Source organism: Fukomys damarensis, unplaced genomic scaffold (assembly GCF_012274545.1).
Source record: "Fukomys damarensis isolate Sample0158 unplaced genomic scaffold, DMR_v1.0_HiC HiC_scaffold_33, whole genome shotgun sequence".
Taxonomy (NCBI): domain Eukaryota; kingdom Metazoa; phylum Chordata; class Mammalia; order Rodentia; family Bathyergidae; genus Fukomys; species Fukomys damarensis.
This window is the reverse complement of record NW_022900945.1, coordinates 19,869,890-19,887,422: the sequence shown is the minus strand read 5'-3', so window position 1 is coordinate 19,887,422 and position 17,533 is coordinate 19,869,890. Positions and strand designations below refer to the sequence as shown.

Genomic DNA, 17,533 nt, shown 5'->3' with positions numbered 1-17,533 from the left:
AAAAAAAAAAAAAAAAAAAAAAGAAATATAAAGATGTGTATTATATAAAGCAGTCTTTAATTTGGAGATGTTTTCAGAGAAGGAACTAGAATAAAACATGTTTTTCACAGAAATTCAAGAGAATGGAAGAATAAAAGTGAATCCACAGCTGGAGATACAGAAAAATAAACAGAACTTTGGTTTTAGTAAAGTTGGGGAAAACTTCAGAGGAAATAGAAGTGAAGAGAGCGAAAGACTGAGAATAAAGCCAGTGCTGCAGCAATGTGTGCTTCTCTACATCGAATAACCTCATACGAGGCCCGAAAGTACAGCAGAAACATCAGTGATAGGGGAATCAGTCAGGCTTCACCTCGAAGCCCTTCCGACTCAGCATGTGGCCCAGGGCAGGGCATGGGCATCTCCTGGAAGCTTGCTGAAAATGCAGTCCCAAGCACACCTGGGAGCTACTGACTGGGAGTCTGCATTATGGCAAGTTCTCTAAATTATTCCTTTGCACACCACACTTTAAAAGTAATGGTTTGCTTTTCTTTGGTAAACAAAGCCAGGTTATTGACAGTGGGACAATAACCTTCATCACGGAAGCATGAAGTCGTGTCATCCACTGCAACAGGAATTTAGCTGATCTGAACACAAGGTAAAATTGCTGCTTCCTTCTTAGACAAGTCCACACTCAGACTTGCTCCGCTCAGCCTACCCCGCCTCCCATGCACAACCAAAAAGCAGCCCTGTGACTTAGACTTCTATTCCCATGGACACTGATGTCTCAGTCTTGGCTACTTTGTTCTTATCCTAGTATCATTCTAGTGTGTGTGTGTGTGTGTGTGTGTGTGTACACTCTTCACATCAGCAGTGGCAGCGTCCGGCCGCACAGAGTTGCTGCTTCGCTGTTCCAAGTGATCTTTCTAGGGACCTGGTCTCATTGTTGTTAGAATTATTACAAAACTGCATAGAATTTGTTTCTCATGTTATTTTCCCAAAGACTTGTGCTTTTTCTGTCATGGTTTGGAGAATGTGAGTTTTAAAAACACATATATCACCTGATGGAATAAAGTCCTCTCTAAGAGGAAAGGCAGGACTTGTCAGAAATAGAATTGGGCTGAAGCAGAATAGGACTGAAATTTGATGTAAGGTAAAGAGTTCAGATGGGGTCATTGCCCTTAAAAATTGGCAAAGTCTTCCTCTTCTGTAACAGCTAGAGACAGGAGATGGAGACTGGCTGAGTTATTCAGTACTGGAGATTTAAAAGTGAAACAAATGCTTAGCATAAGAGTGGTAGGGAAATTGCACTGTTTGCTGGACATGCTAGGTAGAAATGGGACAGCTGGGGGGTGCAAAGGATTAGAGGAGCCACAGAGAACAAAACTGGTCAGGATAAGACTTAGAGGAGATGTAGGATTGGGATGGGAAGGGATATGGAGCTTTCAGGTTGGCATGAAGAAGTCGATAATGATGATCAGGGCTGGGTGAGCTTTGGCAGAGACAAGAGAATGAATGAATGCTCACTTAAGTGTCATTAGGACACATTTTAGGGCAGAGCCACTGAGGAGATCGGGCAGGCCCACCTCAGAACAAACAAGACCCCTGAGAGCTCCACCTAGCTCACAGGATAAAATCCCCCAACAGAGCTCAGAGTCAGCAATGGCTAAACCCCAAGTGGGTGTGGCTCCTGTGTTAATGTCTAAGCTGTCTGCCAGTGCCCCCAAATTTTACCCATCAGGTTATTCTGCTTATACAGAATCCTATGAGGATGGTTGTGAAGATTATCCTACTCTGTCAGACTATGTTCAGGAGTTTTTGAATCATCTTACAGAGCAAACTGGCAGTTTTGAAACTGAAATTGAACAGTTTGCAGAGAACCTAGATGGCTGGTTACAACAGATGACGCTTTGCAAGAACTTGTGGAACTCATCTATCAGCAAGCCACATGTATCCCAAATTTCTCTTACATGGGAGCTCGCCTGTGTAATTACCTGGCCCATCATCTGACAATTAGCCCACAGAGTGTCAACTTCTGCCAATTGCTACTTCAAAGATGCCGGACTGAATATGAAGTTAAAGATCAAGGTGCAACAGGGGATGAAGTGACTCGAAAACAATTTCATGCATTTGTAACTCTTTCTGGGAGAACTTTATCTTAACCTGGAGATCAAGGGAACCAATGGACAGGTTACAAGAACAGATATTCTCCAAGTTGGTGAATTGGTGAATTGCTGAATGCTCTCTTCTCTAATCCAATGGATGACAACTTAATTTGTGCAGTAAAATTACTAAAGTTGACAGGGTCAATTTTGGAAGATGTTTGGAAAGAAAAATTAAAGACTGATATGGAAGAAATTATTCAGAGAATTTAAAATGTCCTAGATGCAAACTGCAGCAGAGATGTAAGACAGATGCTCCTGAAGCTTGTAGAATGAACTCCGGTTGAGTAATTGGGGTAGAGTCCATGGGACTTCGATATACAGAGAAGCAACACCTGAAAATGATCCTAACTACTTTATGAATGAACCATTTTATACATCTGACGGTGCTCCTGTCACTGCAGCTGATCCAGATTACCAAGAGAAATACCAAGAATTACTTGAAAGAGAGGAGGTTTTTTTCCAGAGTATGAAGAAAATGGAACAAATTTATTAGGGGCTGGTGATCCAAAGTTGGATGATATCGATGATGAGATGGATCCAGAGATTGAAGAAGCTTATGAAAAATTTTGTTTGGAATCAGAGCATTAGTGAAAACAATAAAGTTAAATTTCAGCATATCAGTTTTATAAAACAGTTTAAGTATGTTGATTTAGCAGAACACAGGAAAGCAAGAACATGTGTCATACCAAATTAAGGATGTTGAGTTGTGTTACTAATGTATGCAATTTTAATTTTATTTAACACTATCTGCCAAAATAAACTTTATTCCCTATTTTAAAAAGTGTCATTAGAAGGCAAGAAATGATTCTGAGGTATGGGGGTTCACAAAACTTTTTCCTGAATAATGGTGTATGAATTGGCAATCCTTATCAATGATTTGCTTTATAAAAGTTATATGCTTTAAGTTTTAAAAATGATCTTAACATTTGGAATGAACTAGATGAAACTGCAATTTTAGGAGGTCCAAATAACAAACTACAGATAATTTCATTTGCCACAAAAAAAAGATTTACATTATCGAATGAGCAACTTACAGCCTATGAATATTTTCTCTTGACAAGTAGCTGGAATTGTGGCTGTTTCCAGTTTTTGACACACTTGAAATCTATTGATCTGGCATTTGAGCAACTAACATTCAATTGTGGAAGTCTGGAAAATTAAATCTAAAAAGTATGCCTTAAGAAATATTTATTATTTCTGCTCTCCAGCCAAATTTCTGAAGACATCATTACCCATTGCATTAAATATATTTACATAGATTAGTTCAAAAAATTGCAAAATGTAGGAACTCCTCTATTCACCTTTAGATGGGAATTAGCTTTGATAAACAAGTTCACTTGTGTAGTTCATACAAAGCTAACACATAGAGGAACCAGGATTATAACCCGGGGTCTCTGGATCCTAAGTCTTCCCACTTGACCTGGGGACAAACCTGCTTATTAAAAATTAATGTTTTGACTAAATGTCCTACCTGATGGTCCATATTCATTTTGCTTTCTGCCCAGAACAAAGTCTGGGGTGAAATGAATGTATTCTCCTCTCTCTCCACATTCTGTGAACTGCCTGGTATAAGGTGCATCTCCTCCTGGGAGGGCCGGTGGTGCAACTATAACATCAGCCTGAGAATGTTGAAAAAGGGTGTTAGATGCCGAGAACAGAAATGGTAATATTTGGTTAGAATGAATCAGAAGCTATAAACCTATGGCAAAACTAGTGAGGATCAGAAAACATTCCTTTTTATTAGAGAAGATTTTGGCACTTACGTGTTTGTAGCTCTCATGTTTTGGCCTCCTGTATTGAGGATTTTCCTTCCAAGTCTCAGGAATCAACACAGACACGGTTTTGAAAAAAAATCTTTTTTCTGTGGCTTCAAACAGGTAAGTAGATGCTGCAGTCACCATGGCCTGTTGTCAAAGGAAAAAAGTGTCTGAGAGCAGTTGAGTTGGAGTGGACTAAGGAAGGTGTGGTTCATCTCAGGCGTTTCCTGTCGTTGTTAATTCAAGGGCAACTGATTTATGAACAGGTTCTCTGCCCACAATAGCAGCTCTACTGTCCGTCAAGCCTGAACAATCAGTTCATACTGCTCAATGAAAGGCTCTTCAGTCTTCGTTCCTCTTACCTCTAAAGGCATCTGTCTATGCTTGCTGTTTAGGAGATTGTTATGGTTTGGGTCTAGATGTCCCCCCAAAGCTTCATGTAGCATAGACTCGATGTAGAGTGTGTTAAACTGGAATTGATTCATGATGCAATGCAAGGCTCAGGAACACTGGGATTAAGGGTGTGAGTGCCACCTGTCCTAAGTAGCCTGAATAAAATAAACAGAGCAGAAAGATGCTGGCAATTCCCTGGTTGCCTTTGCTACCTTGTGTGCGCCATGCTGTTTCTCCTCTGTGATGCTTTTTTGCCATCCCAGCCTCAGAGCCAGATGATTATGGACTGAAAACTTTATGAACTGCAAGCCAAATAAACCCCTTCCTTTTAACTTTGGGTGTTGAATATTTTGTCTCAGCAATGAGAGAAAAGTAACTAACATAAGGAGCTGATTAATATAAATATATACATGGACTTTGGAGTCATTTTCTTGGTTCCATTCATGGTGTTAGCATTTTATGTGTAGAAGACCTTGCTGGATTTTTATAACACTCTGAAATTCAGTTTCTTCACCTATTCATGGACCATTCCTACATTACTTGTGTTTATGCTTGGCATAAAGAAAGACTATGCTCTGCATATCAGTAGTCCTAAAACTGATACCATTTCTGATAGAAGAAATCTGGGTGAAGAAGAGCTTTATCTGGTGAAGTCTAAGGAAAAAATTCTGTAGGAATCAGTATTAGAAGGGATTTTCCTCTCCCTGCCCCTCTCACAGGAGAAGTACCTGGATTGGAAACTTGATGCGTGCAGTTATAAGAAAGTGCATAGAAGAAATACAGTTTCGATCACAGAACTGTTACTATGCCACCATGCTGAAAAGAATTTAGAACCTAAATTTAGCATGATGAATAAGAGAAATTACCCCTCCTTAAAGCTTACTGTTTGTTGGGAGAAATAGTTGGGTGAAGAGTTAAAAAAAAATGATAATAGGAGTAGGGAGCTAGATTGTTTTCACAGGGGAAGGGGATCAAGAGATGGAGGGAGGGAAGAAATAAGGGATGAGAAAAACGAATTGGGATGTGTTATGTACATGGTACATGTAGTACCAACTTTGCATAAAGAATGGAAACATTATGTACTGCAAATACCCTCCTCAAAAGAAAGAAAGAAAGAAAGAAAAGGAGAGAGAGAGAAAGAAAAGAAAGGGAGAAAGAAAGAAAGAAAGAAAGAAGGAAGGAAGGAGCTCAAGGGATGGGTTGAGAGGGGAGGTAGGAAAGGGAAGGGAATGAAAAAGGACTTAAGTTGTATTACGTACATATACCAACTCCACACAAGGAATTAGAACATTATGTACTACACACATGTACTAATAAACAAAAATTTATAAAAAGAAATGGGTAAAAGGCATTTAGGATGATCTGTTCTGTTATCAAGCCCAAGGAATAACTGATGAGTCCTAGGTAATGGTTTACCATGTCATCTTCATCTTGCTGGAGCATTCCAGACTCCAGGGTAGACCAGCTCCTCCTCCGTGATGCCTCCTGCTTTAACATAATCCCACAACACAACTGTTCTTTAGAAATTCCTAGGCTTCGTGTGCCTTCTCTTTAAGAAGAGTCCAGTGTGTTGACTCACATTTACTACACAAAGTCAGCAGACAGATTGCATCTGGAACCATGAGTCAGAAGGCCAGAGTTCAAAGAACTAAAGGCCAAAAGGACTAGGAGGGAATTAGGAAAGGAGCTGGGAGAGCTCTAGCAAAGGTTGGACTGACATAGGGCAAATCAAAGAATTCCACTTCTTTCCTAAGGGCACAAGGTTTTTCACTTCCTTTTCTATCCTGATCCTTCCTTTTCTTGTTTCCTTTCATTCTTTTTTTATTCTGACTATCCTACTTAATGTGACCTCAACAAAATCATTTGGCTTTTAAGAACCCCAATTTTTTCTGTTTAATGTGGATGATGGTATTTCTCAAGGTTACTTGATATAAATGCAAGTACTTTGTAGAAGAGTGAACATCAAAAAACATTTGCCCATTGACCCAGCTATTCCCCTGCTGGGTATCTTCACAAAACAATTAAAAGAATCATACCACAGCAATATATGTGCACCCATGTTCACAGTGGCACAGTTTGTAATAGCTAAAACTTGGAAACAGCCCTATTGCCCATCAACTGGAGACTGGATAAAGAAACTGTTTGTTTAAAATAGAGTGGAGTACTACTCAGCCATAAAGAATGAGAAACTAGAAACATTTATAGCTAAATGAAAGCACATTAAGGGAATATTCTTAAGAGAAATAAGTACGACAAATGGGTAAATACCAAATAGTTTCTCTGGTGTGAGAAACTGAAAGTGTAAATAAGGATCAAAATATATAATAGATAATGTGAAATAAGAAAAAAATGTGCAAAGAGGAAGTGGAAGAAGTAGGGGAAAGGAAAGAAGGGGATGGAGTTAACATGAGAAAATGAAAAAATGCAAAAAAGATCTTTGTAAATGCTGAAGGGTGGAGGGGTTGAAGGGCAGTCAGGGGAATGGGGAAAAAATAAGAATCAAGATATATTATGTAAAGGTACCAATCTGCAATGATGAATGTCATTATATTGTATACCTAAAATGTACCAACAAAATTAATTAAAAAAAGAAACATTGTGAAATCTAGGCGTATCTGCAAAAAATAGAATTCATTTAATACTTGTAGCATTCAAAAGAGGACCATGTTAAGAAATTTTTTGCCTTTAAGAGTAATAAAATACTGATATCTGGGTTGAAACTGATTTGTTTCTGCACACTAACAGTCTATCATTCTGAATCAGCTGTGCTATTTGCTCCTCAAATCATTAAAAGTAATCTTCATTTTTTTCCAGAATTCAAGAGGTACCAATACGCAAACACTTCTGTGCGACAGCAGCGTTTATGGAAGAATGAATGGCAAATGGCAGCCACAGAGTCAGCAGGTCACAACTGTACCCTAGAAGGTGTGAACTGTGATCATCAGGACCCAGGAAAGGAAGAATCAAATATAAGGAATTGTTAGACGTTGAGGTCAGGAAAAGGGAAAATAATCATACAGCTAAAATAGCAATCTCTGTACTACATGGAATATTATTTTTGGGGAAAAAAACACTAGAAAATTAGAATCTTTGGGTCCGTCCTAGAGCCTTTCTCTTTCTCTGTACGTACTTCCTGGCATCTAGGGACTTACATCATCTACATGTTAACTTTCCTCTAACTTTTATTGACATGCAAGTTTTTACCCTGAATTCAGATTATTTCAAGCTGCATGAGTGTCTGATAAGCATGCCTACTTACAAATATACTAAATCCACATTTTCAAACTACCAAAGTTTTTCACTTTCAGTCTTTTCAGTTGAAGATTGTCCCATCTTTCCAAGCGATCAGGCAAAATTTTTGAAGCCTGCTCAACTCTTACACTTCCTCTCTCCCTACTCCACCCCACATATCTAAACCATCGGGAAATACTGTCTGTGACACCCCCAAAATGTGTTCAGAAATTTGTTCATCTCTACCATGACTTCCCTGTCTCAGTCTCCTTCACTTCCACCTGCCCGCCTTCCCTAGATGGTCCTTCTGCACCTCCGCCAGGCCACCATATTTATACCGGATGAGAGAAGTGCCAACACTGCCATTTTCCTCCACCTGTCACGAAGACCTCGGAACACACACACAAGCACACATCTGCTGTAAGAGCCCAAGTCTTCCCAGTGGTCTGGGCACTCCTGCCTCTTCAACTTCAGCTCCCAACCTTTCCTTCTGCTCATTTGCCATCGTTTCCTTTTCACATCAAGCAGGTGCTCACCTCTATGCTCTTCCCATCCCGAAGGTTTCCAAGGGCCTCTTCCCTCACTCGGGTCGGTCTCTGCTCACGTCCCATCCTCAGCGAGGTCTTCCCTGACTCTCCTACATGCATCAGTAACTCACATTCTCCCTTGCTCCAGCCACACCCCACGTTCTCTGCCCTCCTTTCCCAATTTGTTGTACTCCACAGCCGCTTACCGCCATCTGGCATTTTATTCCCTGTTATTAATTGCACTCTATGAGGCCAGAGGCCTTTTTCTCTAATCATTGTTCTCTACTCCAGCATGCCATGGGCATTCAATATTTACATCATCTGAGTCTGACAGCTAATTTACTGATGAGGAAGCTGAGGCCAGGGAGGACCTGGGCCTGTCTTCGGTCTCGTGATCAGATGGGGTAGAACCCTGTCTACGACTCCATCCCTCTCCTTCCGCCCCTCCAACACTGTCTGCACTGCACCAAGCTGATTCTAAACTTCCTGCAGCCTTCAGAGCTCCAAAACAATCAATCATTACTAACTTTTTTCTTCATAATTCCAACCAAAGAAACATCCTTTCTCCTTACCTTTATTTGTTCAATTATTTCTCCATCTTCTGGAACAGCAGGGTCTATAGCAATAATGACATCTTCGTAGCCATTTTCATTCAGCTGTACCAGGGAAGCGTTTGAGCCCTGCAGCAGGTGTAGGACTAGGAGGGAAGAAAGGGCTCTGAAAAGCCCCATTGCTCCCTTCGAGACGTTCAAGTGGCTTTTCTGTACCTTGTGTCTCTCCATGTATATATACTCCTACAAATTATCTCTGTTGCTGATTATGGGATATAGATTGACTGTATAAAGGTCAGTGTTATTACACATACGGAAAAATATGTGCCTTAAACTTACACTGTTATTTATTACATATTACTGAAAATTAGGTGATCCAGGGGAAGAACAGAAATGGAATATTTTATAAGATGTACTGCCCATTTTCCTCCTGATGCTTTTTTATGCTTCCTAATTTTGATTAATTTCCTAAATGTAGACGTAGATTTTAAAATTTGCATAGAGTGATAAGTAAAGATTGAACATTTTAGTTCACGAATTATAAACCAGTTCAGTATATGTCTTCCTATGTTCCTAATAAATTGAACAGACATAAAAATGATGTACCTCAGTTTTACAAAATAATTTAATTATCATCTACGTTACTTTTCTTCTAAACAATGGTATTGTTAATGTAAGAGAATATAAGGTCACTAAGTATAAGTAACACCAAATGAAGTAGATGTATTTAAACATAAAAATTTAATGGTTTTGATAAATTTTAAATGATTGGATAATTCATTTTGGGGGGGCACTGGGGATTGAACTCAGAACCTTGTGCTTGTGAGGCAGGCTTCTGAACCAATAATCTAAATCCCTGGCCCAAATTCAAATTATTAAATTAAAAAATCCTATCTAGTATAGTATGAATATAATTTGTTTTATATCTATGCATCACAAAAACAACTGGTACTTTGGTGGTACTATTAAGGCAGCATGAGTAACATTTATAGCTAACTTTTAATCAATATTTACAAGGGCACAGATTATCTCACTTAACCCTTACTGGTATGTGGCATGTTATCTTCATTTTATATATGGAGAATCTGAAGCACATGGAGTTTAAAACTTGCCAAAATCGCACAGAGAGTGAATGAAAGAATCACACTTTAATCTTAGTTTTCTTATCCAGGGCTCAAGAATTTAACCATCTTATAAGAAAGCAACATTGTTTTATGAAGTAAATCGTGTAACCAGTTAAGAAAAGAAGAAAAGGAATTAATTCAGGAGTTAGGATGATAAATTAAGAATGTAGTATTCTAAGGGAAAGTTAACCAGGATACATAAGAACCCCAAAAGAAGGTCCTCAAACAAATAAACAAACAAATAAAAATAAAATATGTCAATAAGAATACAGTATATTTGACAATAGAATAACAGAATACAGTATATTTGACATTTTTTCTACATCATTTATATATTTAATTTCTTTTGATTTCCTTTCTAATTCTATTCCAGATTACGAGTAAGTGGTACATTTAATGATAAGGCCATTTTGCTAAAAATCTTCCCAGTATCCTTGAATACTCTATACTAATTTCAGATCTGGTCATACTAATTTTTACTTTGATTTTTAATATGATATTTAGGTTAATAGGTGCTATATTTTATTTTTGCAAATATAATTACCATGTATTTTTTTCTGTATAAAGTCTTCATTGTGCATACAAATATTCAATGACAAATTATAGATTTTTAAATGTTTACTTATTAGATCAGAAGTCAAAAGAAAACAATTATAAAGATAGAAAATACTTCATTTAAATATGATCAATGCAAACTGTGCATGGAATGAAATGTCACAATGAATCTCATTAATGTAAACAGTTTTTGTGTGTTAAAAGAAAAATATCTGATGCTGTATTGACATATTGAGTGAACATTTAAGGTCTTAGAGGAGTTTACTTTTATTGTGTTAGTAATTTTCGGAGATTTTATTGCCTCGGTAACATTTTTTTCCCCAAGGGCCACAAATAAATGGATTTGTGTTTTCTCATGTTAAATTTATTGTGAGAAAAGTTCCTTACATATTCCTCACAGGGAGAGTAGTATGCTTCATGCAGAAAATAGGGTATTTTCTTGTTGCTCTTTTGCATTTTTAACATCTCATTGCAGGTTCTTTTTGAATCATGAAGCTGAATTATCCACCTTTTGACAATTTTTCTGAATGAAACTCTAGATTTTAATTGCTATAAGGGACTCACCATTGACACAGAGCCTAGGGTGTAAGTAGTTTGGAATCTGTTGTGTGAGGCTTTGCTTCTTCCCCACCTCTTGGGATCTCTTTGTTGGCAATGCGTTGATCTGGCTCTGGATTCCTGAAGGCACATGGGTCAGGCTCTGCCCTGTCTTTTATAGGCAGATCTGGAAACAAAGGTCTCTTACTTTACCATTTGTGGCCAATGAACGGGAAGGGTGATTACATTTGGACCTTGTTAGATAAACATCTACTTTTTAGACAGTGTTTTTGTAGGGCAGAGGAAATATGTTTCTGAATTCTAGACCTAAGAAGAGCATTAGAAGTCTCAATTATGGCTTTAGGTTAGATCAAACTTGTTAGTTTTACTTCATCTTAAATACTTCAACACTAATATTTTGATCATCTGCCTGACTCCTACGCCTCTTTGCAATCAGTTCCAAACTTTGAAAGAGGAATGGCTGTGTTTTGCCAATTTAAAATCCCAACACTCTAAACTGGGAACAAAGTGAAATCACATAGCATTTTACATTTGGGAGACCCTTATTAAGGACTGCTCATTGGCATCCTTTTCTTTTCTTCTTTCTTTTTTTTTTTTTTAATTTGTGATAATTTATTACAGCAGCCATCGAAACTAACATGTCTACCAAGTCCTTATCTTCAGTAAACTTATGGTCTGGAAAGAGACCTATCCCACAACTGAGGAGCTTTCAAGGTGATGCTGTGCTGTAGATGCTAAAATCAAGGTGGAACAAGAAGTTGGGAGCATTGTCAAAGTCCTCCTAAAGAAGAAATGGGGCTTGCAAAATAGAGCAAATACAGCAGTGTCCTAAATGAGGTCTATTCTTTATTCCAGTTTCCAGGGCTGGATGCTAGCAATTTCTAGGATCAGCTACAGACCATAAGGCAACTGAAAGCACGAACTAGAGGCAGTGCTCCTCCAAAGTTGTCATGTTCGTTCGTCCTGGGCTAAGCTGTGTCTTTCTGGCACGTAATACACACCTGACATTGTGACCCTCACCGAGTTTGTTTCTCCTGGTTATTGAGGAGCTGGAATTTTGCAGGAGAGAAATCACAGTCTTGCCTGCATTTTATTAGTATTGTGACCATTTGCAAATTAATTTGGAAGGCAATATAATTCTTGTATAGAATTCAGTTTTGATTACTGCCATGCCTCTGAAGTGCCAGCTTTCATGAAAGCTCTTATTATGAGAAATTAAGATACCTTTCTCTCTCGTCCAAATAAAATAAGCCTATGGCAATGGGATGCAATCGAATTTTAAAAAATCATTTAATCCAGGGAACATAATTATTTGAATGAAACTGGAGAGGAGAAACTCAATCTAGGGATTGGATGTTGACATGGAATTTTGAAGGCTATTTTCACTCATCACTGACTTTTAATAGCTCTTTATAGAGAATAATTTGCAGCATAAACCTTATTAATGTGATATTGGTTGTTTTAAAGTCATGTCGGATCTCAAGCAAGAGCCACAGTTGGAGGGTCCCAACATGGGATCATTTAGCCAGACTGACTTGACTTTCATTCTTTAAAGGTGGCCATCTGGCTTTTTTTTTTTTTTTTTTTGTATGGGGGATTGAACTCAAGTCCTTGCACTTGCAAGGCAGGCCACTGAACTGCTGAGCTAAATCCCTGGCTTCATTTTTTTTTAATTGAATTTTTTGGTATATTTTAGGTAGACAGTACAGTTACAGTCATTACTGGGATTTTGTACCTTTATTTCTTTTTTTTCTTAGTGTGTGATTTCTCCCTTTCTTCTCTTCTTCCTCCTTCCTTCTTATGCTATTAAGTTCTTAGAAATCCAGTACATTCTATTCTGCAAAGCAGTATTTCATTCTTTCCTACTCTTTGTCTCAAACTTGCACACTCAAAGCCATCAGGAGGAGGTAATTATGTCTATAAAGAGTTATATAGGCTGAAATAAACAAAGGGATAGCTATCTCCTTCCTACAAATTCTCTTCATGGGGTTGGAGCATGGGTGATGATTTCATTTTCTGTCACTGTTAGAGGACTTTGCTCTAGTCTACAGTTCTCTTTAAGGTATTAACCAAATGATTGGATTTTCAAGAATTTTTCTTCTACAAGTGGGCAACTTGGTAGCCTTTTAAAATATTTTTTACCCAACAGTATATCCTGGCTCTGATATATCTTCCACATCACCAAGTTGTCTTATGTATAATACCACATTTTCTTTTCAAAATTTCAAGAGCTAATCTTTACCTTTGATAGAATCCTTTAGTAGCTATTTAGAGCTCATCACAATCTGGTTTCTACTTACAATTTCCAGTTTTATCTCCAGACACTACCTCTAATAAATCTTACCTTCTTGTCAAAGTGATCTTTTTATGTTTTGAGAAAATTTATTTTTACTTCCTACTGTTATACCCTTGGACACAGTCAGTTTTCTAATGCTGTTTATTTCTTGGTGCTTTCCTTAGCAATCCAGCCTCTCACTTCTCTTTTCTGGACTTCTCTACCCTTTGTACCATAAAGGAATTTTCCACACAGGAAATCCTCTAGATTCTGGATTAAGGGTTGATGTTTTAAATAGCTACATAACAAAAGTTTGAGAATTTCTCTCTGGAAACTTTCTTAGAGCCAACCACAGATTCAGATTGAGAATACTGATGTCCAAGTAAAGCAATTTCTTAATGACAACTTTTTTTTTTTGGTACTGGGGATCAAACTTGCGATCTTGCACTTGCAAGACAAGTGGTGGCATCACTGAGCTAATCCCCAGCCCCAAATGGAAATTTCTTAATGGACTGAGGATAACTGACTTTAGTCCATTGTGATCTCCTGTCATGACTTCCTACTAGTGCTTCCTACCAGTGCTGCAACAGGTCCTCTAGAATCTCTCTGGCTGTTATTCTACTTCTTTTATTACTCTCCCTATATCCTGAGCTCATGGCATCCATTTATTCTTAGAAGATGTAAGCTTATCCAATGCTACAAAAATATTTTAATACACGACTATTAAAGAATTTCTTGGCTTGCAGTGGTCTCAGCTGTGCTGCTGCCACTGCCTGGCACCCACAAAACTCCCTGATCCTTTGTCTGTTAATATCCCAGGGCTTTGGAATCATGACCTTCGAAAGGATAGGCCCTGGCTTCCCAGGTGTGAGTCTGCCAGGACCAGCTGCAGCCAACTACCAGTGCTAGAGAAGCAGCAGCACCTGAAGATATGCCCAAGGCTCAGTCTGAGAGCCTTACAGGCCTCTTGGTTCTGTGTCCAATTGGCAGTCTCTGTTGAAGCATTCTGACAAATTACTAAGTAGATCCTTAAAAGATTATCTAAGAATCTTTTTTTATGAGTTTATTGGTACTTTTTAAGTATACAGTACAGTTGCATTCATCATTGGGACTTTGCACCTTTATATGGCAGCTCTTGGTTCTCATTTTTCCCCATACCCCTGTCCTCTCTTCACTCCATCCACCCTCCCCTATTTACAAAGACTTTGTTTCCATCTTTTCCTTTTATCAAATATTTACAAATCTTAAACAGAAAACAGTTGACATGACAACAAAACTATTACTTTGACTTTCACAAATTCACTAGAATTTATATATCAGAATTTATAGATCAGAATCTCAGTCTCACAAAAGACAAATACCTGTAAGTGGAATTGCTGGAGAACATATGACTGGGTTCGACCCAATTAAATAGCAGAGCTTGACGGGGTGAACAGTGTCTCTGCAAAAACATTGTAAAGCCAAAATCACATCACTGGAAAGCAGATCCTAACTGAAGAGATCTTCATGCCAATAACAAACTGTCTTCACTGTATTTGACCTCAACCCTCAGCACTCACACACAGAAAAAGCTGAAAACACGAGGCAACAAAATGTCCCCAAAGACTCCCAACTCTCCCACAGTAGATGATCCAAGGGACACTGACTGAGAGGAAAGCGAACAGCAGGTAACTTAGCAGTATGAAATGATGAAAGATGTTTTTTAAAAAAAATCCCTAAAACCCAAACAGGAGCTAACCAAAAGATAGAGCAATGAACAACCAAACTGATCAATGTGGATATGGGAGAAATAAAAAACTGAAAAAGATAACCAAAGTGGTTCAAAACACGAATGACAAATGTACCAAACATATAGATTTCACAAAAAAGTTCCCAATAGAAAGCCCAAAGATAAAAAGCATTCTGTAGAATTTATAAATAGCTAAAATAGCCAATGTGAAAGCAAGGTTTCATAAATTGAGGACAAAATGATAAGAAAATATTTTATGAACAAACCCTCAGTAGCACGGGAACTAGCAGAAAGAATCAACAAGTGGGATCTCATCTTATTAAAAAGTTTCTGCACTACAAAAGAAACCATCAACAGAACTAAGAGACGACCTACAATGTGAGAAAAAATTTTTACCAGCTGCTCCTCAGACAAAGGACTCTTATCTAGAATTTACAAAGAACTCAAAACAATCAGCGCCCCCCAGAAATATAAACACCCGATTCAAAAATGGGCATCTGAAATAAACAGACATTTCTCAAACACAGAAGTAAAAATAGCAAGTAAATATATGAAAAAATGTTCCGCATCACTGGTCATTCGAGAGATGCAGTTGAAAACAACACTGAGATTTCACCTCACCCCACAAAGAATGGCTGCTATCAAGAAATCACTCAATAACAAATGTTGGCAGGGTTGTAGGGAGAAAGGAACCCTTCTACATTGTTGGTGGGAGTGCAGACTGGTGCAACCACTATGGAAATCAGTATAGAGATACCTCAAAGAGCTGGAACTAGAGGTTCCATTTGACCCAGCCATCCCTCTGCTGGGTATCTTTCCAAAAGAATTAAAAGAATCATATCACAGAGATATGTGCACACCTATGTTTATAGCCACACCATTTGTAATAGCTAAAGCTTGGAAACAGCCCATTTGTCCATCAGTTGGAAAATGGATAAAGAAGATGTGGTTTTTCTATTAAATGGAATATTACTCAGACATAAAGAATGAGAAATTAGATTAATTCATAGGAAAATGGATACATTTTGAGGATATACTCCTAAGTGAAATAAATAAGTCACACATGTATAAATACCGAATAGTTTCTCTGGTGCAAATAAACTATAATAGTACATAAGATCCTAATGATATAATGGACAACGTGAAATAGGAAGAAAAGGGCTAAAGGTGTAGGGGAAGTGGGAAGGGTAGGGGAAAGCTGAAAAGGGAAAAGAAAAAAATATGAGAAAATGAAAAAATGGAATTGAAGTGTTTGTAAAGGGGGAGGGGAAGCGGGGTGAAGGGAGGGCAGGGACAAGAGGAAAAAATGAGAACCAAGACCTGTCATGTAAAGGTACAAGATCCCAATGATGAATGTAACTGTACTGTATACCTAAAATGTACCAATAATCTCAATGAGGAAAAAAAATGAGGACAAAATTGAAATTTGTGACAATTTATTCAAAGAAGTCTTAAAAATGGTAAGAGAACAAGAAAAGTTCATCCAAGTTCTACTAGGGATAACTGGAGCTAGAAATTAAAAGATAGCACACATGTAATAAAAATTTTTGTTTATAGAAACCATAGCAGAAAACATACCAACTCTGAGGAAAGATTTCAACATACAGCTAAACAAGGCTTACAGAACACCAAATAATGAAGATGAGAAAAGATGCATCCTCATGAATGATAGTCAAACTTCCAGATATCCAACAGCAAAAAGACAGAATCTAGGGGGCTGAGGATTTAGCTCAGTGGTTCCACAACCTGCCTCGCAAGTGCAAGGTCCCAAGTTCTCTCCCCAGTACCAACAAAAACTTTAAAGGTCAGGAGTAAAGCACTTCAAGCCCTATAAGTAAATAATTTCTAATCAGATTAAAATATCAACAAAATTATCTTTCAAAATGATGAAGACCAAAGGACTTTCCACAACAAAGAATGGCTTAAGAGATACATGAACACCAAACTATCATTCCTAAAAATGATTCAAGAATATCCTAGACAGAGACAATGAAGCCAACAACAGCAAAAAATTAGACGGAATGAATATATCAGCAAGATGAATAATTAAACACAAAAGGAAAAATAAAGGGAAAAATGGCAATGATAGGAGTAAGTCAACAATTTTTGGTAATAACTTGCAATGTAAATAGCCCCAATTAAAAGACACATATTGGCAGACTGAATTAAAAAAAAAAGAAAAGGAAAGGAAAATAAAGAAAAACAAACAAAGAAAAGAATCCAACAATCTGTTGCATTCAAGAAACTCATCTAATAAAAAAAATTCATTGACTAAAATCAAAGGATGGAAAACAATATTCCATGCACTAGGAGTCTCAAAAAAAGTAAACTTCTTCAAAAAAGTAAACTTCAAGCTAAAACAGATCAGATGAGACAAAGATGACCACTACATTTTAGTTAAAGGAACAGTGCAACACAAAGACAAAGACATAACAACTGTAAATATCTATCTATTGAAAATCACCATACTTAATATCATAAAACAAACACGCTGGACATAAAAATAAAATAAACCCCAATACAATCATAGTGGATGACTTCAAAACTCCACTTTCACAAAGAGAGGGATCAACCAAACAAAAATTTAGTGAAGAAATACCAGAGCTGAACTACACCTTTGAAGAGATGGACTTAGTACTTATCTAAAGAGTATTCCACACAACAGTAGAATACCGCATTCTTCTCAACAGAA

General features: G+C 37.7%; 1 protein-coding gene and 1 pseudogene across 1 annotated transcript in view; one reads left to right on the top strand and one right to left on the bottom strand.

The window, feature by feature from the left end:
- Positions 1-8,780, bottom strand: part of LOC104870945 (calcium-activated chloride channel regulator 4-like) — a 27,595-nt gene extending 18,815 nt beyond the window's left edge. The window contains exons 1-3 of the mRNA XM_010636752.1: positions 8,622-8,780; positions 3,905-4,045; positions 3,613-3,760 (exon numbers count right to left, since the gene is read on the bottom strand). Of these exons, the coding sequence (XP_010635054.1) occupies positions 3,613-3,760; positions 3,905-4,045; positions 8,622-8,780 (448 nt within the window). The remainder of the gene's footprint in view (positions 1-3,612; positions 3,761-3,904; positions 4,046-8,621) is intronic.
- LOC104870934 lies at positions 1,556-2,729 on the top strand (annotated as a pseudogene).
- Positions 8,781-17,533: the final 8,753 nt, after the last annotated feature.